General features: G+C 30.5%; 1 protein-coding gene across 1 annotated transcript; it reads right to left on the bottom strand.

The window, feature by feature from the left end:
* Window positions 1-9,731: 9,731 nt before the first annotated feature.
* On the bottom strand, window positions 9,732-11,588 carry LOC134727922 (uncharacterized). Its single transcript, XM_063592317.1, has one exon. It carries the CDS (start codon window positions 11,586-11,588, stop codon window positions 9,732-9,734), a length of 1,857 nt encoding a protein of 618 aa, XP_063448387.1.
* Window positions 11,589-12,389: the final 801 nt, after the last annotated feature.

Here is a 12,389-nt window from a genome sequence, read left to right on the forward strand (position 1 = left end):
TCATTTAAACCTGGGACATCAAAAGTATTGGATTCAGGTACATTGGATTCAGAAATAATCAATCAGCTGATTTTTAAACTCATTCAAGACAGTGCCGATATAAACCCTAGGCTGAACGAATTACAAAAATGAGAGCACTAACAATGTTATATTCAATATAAATAACGTTTCCAAGATGTATAACTGTTTTTGAAATTATTCGTCGGCACTTATTATCGAACTTGTCCACGACATTGCTGATAAAATCCTAAGATATCAGTTTAATACAAATCTGGCAAGAATTGTACAAATAAGAGCACTTACGGCGCAACTTTCCATATAATAACTAATTCCAAGGGACATAATTCTTATAAGAATAATTGATCGTCACTGATTTTCGAACTTTTCCAAGCCATTGCTAGGCTTCTCCTATTGTTCTAATTTCAGAAAAATCTGACTAGAGTTGTACATGTGAGAGTGCTAACAGGAGCAGACAGACTGACTGACATATTGACGGCTGGTTTTCTATGTCCCCCACATAGTGTTGCAAGGAAAACAAAACAATAAGACATAAGACCCAAGCTTGTTTGAGATCCTTACAAAATTTAAAGAGTTCAACGAATAGCTGTTTCAAATATCTGCAACAAATACCACAACACAAGTAGTGTTACAAATATTCCTACCACTGACAGAAGATTGTAAATGATGAACAAGATATCTTCCCATCTTCAGTTATTCCATTTCACATAATAATACATACTCTAGACTCAGAAAACCATACACTCAAATGCAAGCACATATACATGTTCATGATATCTACATCCAAGGACTGATACAGACACTTATAAGGGTACTTTCCATATATATACATTATTACCGTGGAATCAGCTTCAAGGCTTTTTGTTCAAGCACCACTATTTGATAGTTTTAGGGAACAGTTCACTCCTGATGTTCTCTGAACTATTGTTCAATAGCATATATTAAGAATATATATAACTTTAATCCCAATTTCATTTTGGTTGCACAAGATCATTATTTTGTTTTTAACTGAGGTTACAATTTAAAATAGACCATATATATGCAACAGTTACCATCGGATGTACATTGAACAACCAAAAAAGATGAAGAAGAAGAGAGAAGCAACATTTTGAGGTGAATTCAATCAGACATATACTCTCCATATAAACCTTGTTTAACTTAAATTAAATGTTTTTGGGTTTGCTTAGCCATTACACATGTATTAACATACCATTTCGTGGAAACAACAGATTCCACTGAGCCTGGTTCAAAACTCTCTTTAATTTCAAGTCACAAAGAGTGTTGTAGTTTGTGTTCAGTGTTGAAGGTAGATGAGTAGGTGGAAATTCTCTGTCAAAATAAATACGGACTGCTCTTGGTGCAACTCCTTTCAATAACAAAGCTAATCGTATATAATTCTCTTCTTCTTCCAAGAGGGGGGCCATCATTCAAATTATCTCAAATTTACAATTAAAACCTATACCATTCTTAACTTATGGTCCATGCCATCCTGAAAAACAAAACAAAAAGTACATGATACTCTAAAAAAGAAAATAAGCTACATTTCCTTATTTATAAATTGATAAGAGGTTTTTAGTTCCTGTTGTGTAAATGAATGTGTTAATGTGCTTGTGTGCATATCATATATTGTACTCTAGAATTGTACAAGAGAGGCCAACAAATTTCAAACTTGATCTGCGTTTTCTGATAATAATCATTATGTATCAAATGCATAACATTTGGTTGCGGCAAACAAAATTCTTGACAAACGTACGTTTCTAAATTCCCAAAATGCTTTAGGGTTAGATTTGGAGGCATTTTAAAATTTAACCATTAAATCTTTAAAATAATTCCGACGTTTTTCCATTCTAGTCATATTATATTATTATAAGTTTTACTTAAATGAAAACATTTAGATATAAGCTCTTTATTAAATGAATTAAGGGTAGGTAATCTGCTATATTGGTCTAGTGATTTCTTCAAATAATAGTGTATTATATCTTTTTTCTTCTTCCCTGTAACTTAATTTTCCTTTGCTAAGTTCAATTTTAGCTGATTCATTTATACAAGATTGAAATTCATTCACAGATACAGTATATATATATGCCATCTTGATCTAAACTGTAAACACTATGATGTACAAACTAATATAGTTTAGATGTGACAGAAGGAAGATGCTATGAAGAGCTTGTTAAAACATCCTTCCACAAAAACTTTCGTGGAGTGGGACATCTATGAACTCTGGATTTTTTTTTATGATTTCGAAAAATTAACACTTTTTAAAAAAATACAATGATCAGAGAGCGATTTAATTAAAGCATAGACTATTTACCTTATCATCTGTTTCAACTCTCAGTCTTGTTAAATTCAATTTATATTTCCGCTGCTGCTATAAATCTTTACGTTGACTGCATGTAATTTGTTGAAAAATATCTCTGACACAAGTGTTGACAACAGGTCGGTAAGGTAAACAACAGATAATACGGATACTGTTACGCCCTCTAGCTTTCAAATTCTTGTAATGTTACCGGAACATCATTTGACAAATATGACAAATAGGTAACCTTACTCATAATAGTATTTTAATACTAAATTTTCACCTTGGTAGATATATAAATGATATAAATAGCACAAAATGTTTAATACTTGTTTTATTTCAAATCCAAACCTGTATCTAAAGTTTTTTAAACTTAAGCACCCCGCTACGCTATTTAAATATCTTTGTAAAAGTATTTTTAAGCGTTAAACCTATACATCATAAGTGCTCCGACGTATAACGGATAACATACCTGTACAGTACAGAATTCACTGAATATTTAACACAGGGAACGGTTTAACCGAACCCAGGATTTTACATGTTTGTATATTGAATCATCCGTTGTTTAGAGCACTCATCCAGAACATAAATAATAACTTACTGCTGTGAGCTCAATTATAGCAGGTGTGTGTTATTTATTCTAGTAAATTGGTAACAAATATTTTTTTATCGGTATTTTTTTAAGCCGACTTTAAGTCATCATGACAAGAGTGTCTTGAATAAAATGTTAATCCAATTCTTGAACCAAAGACATATCCTATATATCCTATACTCAGTCTTCTGTAAACGATTTGACATGAATATCAATTATATGGTCATTTTTATAAATTTCCTGTTTACAAAACTTTGAATTTTTCGAAATACTAAGGATTTTCTTATCCCAGGCATAGATTACCTTAGCCGTATTTGGCACAACGTTTTGGAACTTTGGATCCTCAATGCTCTTCAACTTTGTATTTGTTTGGTTTATTACTATTTTGATATGAGCGTTACTGATGAGTCTTATGTAGACGAAACGCGCGTCTGGCGTACTAAATTATAATCCTGGTACCTTTGATAACAATTATTTTTTTTTCGCATCTATATCGTATAATCGTCAAAAAATATTTCACTTGGTCATTTATGTTTGAAAATAAAATGAACAATAAGATACAGTATATTTCTATGACAGATCGATGTTTACTTTTGTTGAATCTCCCTAACAAATTTTAATGCGGTTTTCCCGTGAAAAACGAGAAAGGTCATACTGAGGTAACTGTATACGTAAAACATGTCGGCGAAGTGGTGTCTAAAAATTTAGAGAATATAAAGAAATGTCTTCAGAGACATGGAGATGTATTATATGATATTAGATAGTTAGTGTATGTAAAATTCTTAATAACTTCATATAGTAGTTGCTTTGGTTAACGTACCTTAATTTATTGATTTTGTTTGTATGAAATAAGTTAAAGTATGTCCTCTTTCTTAATCAAATGAACTAATTGTGCTTTTTCGGGGTCAGTAAATGGATAAAACAATTCTTGACATCCTTTGCTAAGAAAATAAATAAACTATCTTATCAATCTGAAAGTACATTAGCATGGATATTGACGACATGTTTTGTCCCAAACAATTGTCTCTTCTATGTAAAGTAATCAAAAATGCTAACTCTATTCATGCAAAACATGGGAACTAAATGAATACGTGAAGACCACTGAACCATGCCTACTTGCTGATAGGACGAGACGGCGAAGGTACGAGTTGACATCGATCCGAGGACATGTGAAATCGAAAATAGGTTTAATTTTTACTTTGTGTTGTGTTTCATACATAGCTTGCCATCTTTTTCAACTTTTAGTCTTGTTAAATTTAATTTATTTAACCGCTGCTGCTATACATCTTTACTTTGACTGGACACAGTTTGTTGAAAAAATATCCCTCGAACAAGTGTTGACAACAAGTCGGTAAGGTAAACAACAAACAATACGGATTATTTTGCGTCCTCTACCTGTCAAATTATTGTACTTGTACCCGAACGTTATTTGAAAAATTTGACAATAAGTAACCTTACTCATAATGATATTTAAATACTAAACTTATACCTTAGTAGATAATAAATGATATGAATAGAACAAAAGGGTTAAATAGTTGTTCTATTTCAAATCAACACTCTCACCTGTATTTAAAGTTTTTTTTAAACTTAAGCACAAAATGTCTACATAAACAATTAACTGAATTATTTTCATCATACTATTCAAAAATAAATTTGAATTTGTATCATGTCCGTTTACCTTTTTTACTGTATTTAAAAACCTAGGTCAAGTAGATTTTTTATCATACAGTGAACACAAAGTGTTTAAAGTTCTCAAAAAGGTTCACTAATTATGTAAAGTAATTTTATATTTCTACACCTGATTCATCCCTTAGTTTAGGAAAGAATATTCCGTGGTTAATGTATTTGTTGTTCAATAACATTGTGCTCAAATACATTTACTTAAGTATTGTTAAACAAAATAGCAAACTAAATTCCGGAAAGCAATTAATACCGTGGTACCTTAAATGCTCTCACTAATTATTACAGTACTTGCAGTACTTAATCAAACTTGCAGCACATACAAACAGTTGTAAATGTGTTGACACATTAGATTGTTTCCTTCTTTTCCTATTAAATTCTAGCTTTTTTGGAGCATCCTCGTCACAGATATAGAACCTGACTCGCACGGCATATTTTACATCTCAGTTATACACCGTGACTTTTAAGACATAGCAATAAACAATTAGCAATAAACAATGAATGATAATTCGCATTATGTGCAATATTATAGACCCTCTTATGACCAAAATTAATTGAACAACGGCGATATCTGTTGTAGCCATATATTAGCGAGGTTCTTTTCCTGAACTGGTTGTTGATTCAGCTATGCTGGGTATATACAAGAAATCCTAATTTGAAATGGCACAGCATTCTAATTAAACAATGAATGATAATTTGCATTATGTGCAATATTGTAGACCCTCTTATGACCAAAATCAATTGTACAACGGTGATATCTTTTTTAGCGTTATAATAGCGAGGTTCTGAAGAACTGGTTGTTGATTCAGCTATGCTGGGTAGATACGAGAAATCTTAATTTTGAAATGGCAAGGAATTTCAATTTGAAGACCTAACATTAGGCTAACATGAAAATAATTATTTGTAATGATTTGCAGATCATTTCAATCATCAACTGCCAATTTTTGACATGCTGTTTGTCTGTTTATTAAGAAAAGATTAGTCAAATAACCCTTGTATTTAAGATACACACGTGCTTATAGTACTTTAAAATTAGTTCTGAAACCAAAATTCATTATAACTTGCTATTTATGAATCTAGAATGTATTAAGGGAAAGTTTTGGCATTTGTGTCAAATGTTCAGATTCCTTGATGTTTCACAAAATATTTAATAGCTAAAAAAAGGTCACTTACCAAATTTATAGTACATTGTTGATTTTCTCTCATTGGATTTGAGACCCAAATAATACTTATGGAAGTATAAGGTAAAAGTCAAAGTCAGCCTTTTCCCCGCCATGTTTTTAAAATCAATTATCTCAGTAAAGAGCTCCATGACCTCTAAATATTTTTAACTTTATTTTATCCTACACTAATACTCTTCCGGCTTAAAGTATTATTTCTAAATTCTTGTTTTATTTTTATTTTTGTGATGATCACCTAAGTACATCCTTAAGGGCATACGATACAGCTTTGATCCCGCATGTCTATTTTTATAAAAAAATAATCCATAAAGACTTTTTTTATTATTAAATCAGTTATGTAATAAAAAATATACCTTCATGTGCTACTTTATGAGTACATTGAGGTCAACATTTTTTATATTTGTTTAAAACTCGGATTTGTGGCCGGATTTTCACTTTCGATAGGAAGACATATTTGTTTTGGTTATAAAGATTAACACTAACTGTTTTTTGTTAAATGATTTGTAGTTTCTGTAGTTTTACGTATCCTTAAAATTTATACATTTTTTATTCAGAAAAAACTCATATTTATCAAATGTTTTACTTAGACAAATACGAGTAAGTATTTTTATCAACTGTCAAGTTTTTCAAATCATTCTACTCAAAAAGTCTAAGTTTTAATTGAAATAAAATCCACTCTTTATTCACCACACTTAATTTCTCATGACCTGTTACATTATTAGATAGACACATTCTGTTACACACCTGACTGAATAAATAAATGATTATCCTCAATAGTTTACCTACAAATGTATTATTTATTTCAATTTACACAACAACAAGTTGTATTGTTAATTTTCGGTGAAGCTTTATAAATTATCCGGGGTATTTCAATAAACAAAGTTGCATATCTCTGACCTGAGAATTTTCTGCAACGAAATTGTTTGATTTTTTCTCTATTCCTAGGCCATTGTACTGCTATATAATAGAGGTTGGCACTAATTCATCAATTTTTTTATTTACATTCAAATCATAATACAGGAAATGTTTGTTTTTCTAAATGAAATTTTAAACACCAATTAAGATATTTATTTCAAAAGATTTGTTGTTGTTGAGTAATTGCACGTGCAGTGTCTCTTTCTTGAAATCATTGAGCCAATAATAATTAATGGCAGGTAAAAATATACTTCTTGATGAATTCCTTTTCAATTCTTGTGAAAATCAATAATTTGCAAATATTTATTAAAGAACAAGATGTTTTAAGATCAGAATGTATCTAGAATGGAAATATAAAATGAGATATTTGCATCTTTATTGCTAAATTCCCAACTTTTGTGGCGATAGCATTAACATTTTATAGTAAGATTAGGAAAATCGAAAGAGCCAATGTAATGCATTATATTACAATTACTTTGACAAAAGCATTCATGAAATTAACATTAGAAATACATTCATTTATAAAAGCTTTACATCATATTACAATTTCTTTTGCAAAGAAGTGCATTGAATTAAACATAACATTTTGAGATTTTATTATTGAGTAAAAAAACAAACATGTTGATGAACAAATTGAAGACACATATGCATAAACTGTTTCAAGTATCTACTAAATTAAGCATCTAGTAAAACGTGTGTTCAATACAACAATTACATTTTAACATCATAAGGGTTTCAAGGTAAACAATTCTTGATTCACAATTGTTTTCTGTAAACAGAAATTACATAGATGAAGTTTAATATTTGTTTCAACTTATGTTAAATTTACTTTTATAAACATTCAATTGTTTTATTAATTCCAATCAAAAACATTTTTTGAGAATGTCTTTCTTCATTATAAAATTATCAAATAAATATAAAGCTTAATTTATGTCTAAGTGTCCAAATGGTAAAAAGATTGATTGTAAAACAAACTAATTAGTTTTTATGAAAATAGCCATTTGTTTATAACTCATCAAGAAAAGGTATTCACTGTTATTTAAAAACATTACAAAATCTACTTTAGCTGAATCATGATGAATCAGTGACAGATATATAGTATGTTGAAAAAGTAATGCCATGTAATGCAATGTTAAGCATGAAATTAAACAATTTTTAACTCAAGTAATGCATTACATAACAATTGATTGTCAAACAAACTAATTAGTTTTTATGATAATGGTAAATTTTCTATAACTCATCAAGACAAGGTATTCTCTGTTGTTTAACAATGATACAACAATTTCATAGGCACGTTTTTCAGATGAAAAAAAAAATATTCAAATGATTATGTTCTTAATTAATCCAGAAATCTTAAGTTCCTCTTTAGCTGAATCTCGAACAATCAGTGAACGATACATAGTATGTGACAAACGTAATGCTACGGAATTTAATGCAATACTTTAAATTACACAAGTAATGCATTACATTACAATTACTTGTAATGCAAAAATTGCTGCAATACACATTGCAACCAAATACTTGTTGGAAAATGTTATGCATTACCATGCATTACACTAACAAGTTTGCATTACCCATACCTGCTAGCTATACAGTTGTCTGGATCACAACATCTCGGATGTTTAACACTTTAATCTATCATATCATCAATATTGGCTGAGGCTAACAAAAACTAACCATAGTTAACTGGATAAAAATTTTGTATTTTTCACCTTACATGCGTTCCTCCGACAAGTGACGCTCAAATCAATTTTTAAAGACAAAATAAAAAAACGACAAAGAAGAGCATTGAGGACCAACAATTTCTAAAAGTTTTGCAAAATACAGCTACGGTAATCTCTCACTGTAAAAAAGTCTTAGTATTTAAAAATGTCAAATTTCAGTTAACAGTTTATTTATGATAAAGACTATTAAAGGTTTTTGTTATAGTTATGTTAACAATTATTTATTAACTGCGATATGTATGTTTTGAACTAGCGTAGGTAGACGAAATTATAACGGTTGACATACTTGGGTATGAGTGGTACGAATGATTTCCGACAACAACGGTATTCGTGTTATACATCATTGTACAATTTAGATTTACGGCTTAAATAAGGTTAAGATGGATTGAAAATCGAGAAATCGTGTAACAAAAGTATCTGGAGGGTTATTATTGGTCTAAAATCATCGAAACGTGAACAATCAAATGTTTATTAATTTAATCAAGTCAATTGTAAGTGAACATTTTTATTTTGTTTTTATACACAGTATCACTGTCAAAAATGTTTACATTGTCTACGTTAGCCATCTCCTTAAAAAATAATACCTTCAATATAATGTGAAACAAATAAATATTAGATATAATCTAGAGCATCCTTGGTTAAAAAAATGCATTCCAACTACACTTGTCATAAAGAGCGAAGAATTGGGGTAAATAATAAATTGCAAATAAAGGTTATAGATCATTTCTACTTTCTGAGATATGAAACTTCATTATACAAAAAAGTTTACGTTACTGACATTTGTTTCAAGACAAACATAGACCTATGGTAAATTCATTAAGAAGTACCAAAACTTACCAAAATTACTTACACCAAGTATCATGACATGTAAGACAGAATGTTATGACAAAATTCATAAAAGAACTAATTTGGAATATGAAATAAGTTTTTAACATTGCATAACAAAAGTAATTTGAAAGTCATTTTACAACTAGTTATGTTTAATAATGTTTCTTGTCCTCAAGTTGAATGTGCTGTAAAATCATAACAATGTTTAGGCTTCTAAAAACATTTTAATATCTAATTACTCTATCAGATAAACAAACAGTATTGGTATGAAGGCAGTTCGTTATACTTTTTAATGATAACTATAATAAATACACTTCTTTTACGAGCTGATCATTTCAGCCTAACTTCTAATTTACATTTTTTTTTCTTTTTGTAATACATTTACAATATCAGTATGCATTTCTCCTCTAGCAATTATATCTTATGACAACAGTTCCTTATATCTAAACAAATAATTAGAAAAATACTTTAATTGATTTATCATGCCCAACGAACTTCTAATGCATATTTTGTTTTTTTTCTAATAAATGTACAATCTTTATATGATTTTCTCTTCTTGCAATATCTAGTGGTTTTAGTCCTCTTAATTTAATGTTACAATCTGCTTTATGTTTTAATAACAATTTAACAATCTCTATATGACCTTTATAACAAGCTACACAAAGAGGGGATACGCCTGTTCCTTTACACTTATTAATGTCAGCTTTATTGTTTATTAACATCTGTACTACTTCAGTATGTCCATTCTGACAAGCAATAAACAGAGGTGATATTTCTTTATCATTACACTTATTGATGTCAGCCTTTTTGTTTATTAACATTTCCACTACTTCAGTATGTCCTTGCTGGCAACCAATGCTCAGAGGTGATGCACCATTATCTCTACACTTATTGGAGTCAGCCTTATTGCTTATTAAGACCTGTACTACTTCAGTATGTCCATTCTCACAAGCAATGTACAGAGGTGATACTCCATTATCTCTACACTTATTGATGTCAGCCTTATTGTTTATTAACATCTGTACTACTTCAGTATGACCTTCCTGACAAGCACAATACAGAGGTGATACTCCATCTTTAGGACAATGGTTTACAATACTGTTACAATGATATAAACACCATGTAACCATATCAATATCTCCTTTATAACAACACAATGTTAATGCAGTGGTTTTGTAATATGTGTCGTGTAGACTAGCCAGTTCCTTCTGTTGTGATATTTCTATATCTTTTAAGTGTACAAGTATTCTTTGTCTGAAGATTTGATCGTCCATATTGATGTTACAGAAGACATCTACTACCTTTCCTCTTAACCAGTCGTCTACCAATCTATTGATATAACTTTGCTGATATCTTTCTGATACAGCTATTAAATATGCATCTCTCTTGCCTTTTTTTTGAAAAACAAACCTTTTACGAATGAACTGACTTGAAGCATTCTTAATTAAGCAGTAAATCATTGTACTGCCAAAATAAAAAGCAAGAAAGTCAAACAGCTTGTCATGAATAGTTCTATACACTTCTCCATCCTTTCGGATAAAAGTATGAGTTAGTGAATCCAGCTCATCACGAAGTACCAATCGAGATGTTCCTTTCATTACTTTACAAGCTTCATATGTGTTCTGTATAATTGATTCGATATCTTTATCGACATCTTCTGTGAGCAACTCTTCTTGTAAACGATTGTTAAACATGACACATAGAGCAAGTGCACAGTATTTCGCATGTGCTCCTTCCTTCTGTAATTTATCTATCTCGTCTTTGTAAACTGTATATGGACTCCTAAAGAAATCTACCATTCTCAAATTTGCGTTTTTGCTGTATAATTGACATAAAAGAGGAAAACAGTCAAACATGTCATAAAATTCCTTGATCTTGGAGGCGTTTGATTTCAAGTAAAGCTCTGCAATAGATTGTTTTTCGGTTTTAGATAAACGCATATCTTCAGATAAAAGATTGCATTCACATGATTGATAAAACGATAAAGATTTAATTTTTGCATCCTTGAAAACCTGAAGTCTACAAGACATGATTAATTTGACTGGTTTCTTTTCTAGTAATGTATTAATTGTTTCTATCAGAGTTTTCCAGTTTTCCAACTTTGTAGGATTAATGGTATAGGTTCCACAAAAGTCATCAACAACAAATAGGATTTTCTTACTTGAATTGTACCACTTGATGATTTCTTTAGGGCTTGTTATCGGTAAAACATCATAGTCCCCTTCTTGCATTCGTAAAGCAACATGACGCACTAATGATGATTTTCCTGTTCCCGAACTTCCGGTGACAACAACGCAACCATTGTTTTTAATACATTTTAATACACTCTTTGCTATGTTTGTTTCTATAAACATTTTGTCATCTTCTGTCCAATTTTCTAATTCCTCTTTGATTTGACCTAAAAAGTTAGGATTTGAAATTTACTTAAAATATGCTTTATTTTGAGACCGACTACTGTGACCTTGCTATACTGATATATACTAGTATCATAAAACACTACAAAGGTCTTTGCTTATCCCTTATCAAAGTTATTCCTCAAGTACAATGTATAGGAGCAACAAAGAATCAAAGGTCTTTCTATATGTTGCGTTCAGTTTTGTTCTGTGTTGTTTCGTTGCACCAATTTTATTTAGGTTTTGGGAGGGTTGGGTTTGATATTCAATCCTGCCACATTCTGTCGGTTCCTGTCCGAAGTCAGTAGCCTGTAATTCAATAATTGTCCTCTGTAACTGTATATTATATTTGTTTTTTTTTTGTTTTTAGTTTGTTCATCAGTCAGGCTATAATGTTTGTTTTCATATTGTATGTGATTTATATTTTGTATTTGTTTGCTCATTGTCATAGAAAAGAGAAGTGAGATATACCAAAGGGACATCCAAACTCAAAGTCTGAAATCAACAGACAACACATTTGCTTAAAAACGATAGTACACAAAACTGAACACAGTAAAGTAAAGACTGAGCAACACAAACCCTAACACAAATTTTGGCTCCGGAAGAGCACGCACATCTTGCTTTACATGCAATAACGGTCAACAAACACGTGATGGCGTCCGTAAAACTCATGAAGAGATAAATTTCACCTTCACCTCTTGAATATCTTTGTTTCATTGCTTCCTTTCGAACAGCAACACTCTATCTAGAAGCTATATACTA

This window comes from Mytilus trossulus, chromosome 8 (assembly GCF_036588685.1).
Source record: "Mytilus trossulus isolate FHL-02 chromosome 8, PNRI_Mtr1.1.1.hap1, whole genome shotgun sequence".
NCBI classification, from domain to species: Eukaryota; Metazoa; Mollusca; class Bivalvia; order Mytilida; family Mytilidae; genus Mytilus; species Mytilus trossulus.

Bases quoted from the DNA above. Each gene is read 5' to 3' on its own strand.
- LOC134727922 (XM_063592317.1), bottom strand. From the start codon at position 11,588: ATGTTTATAGAAACAAACATAGCAAAGAGTGTATTAAAATGTATTAAA.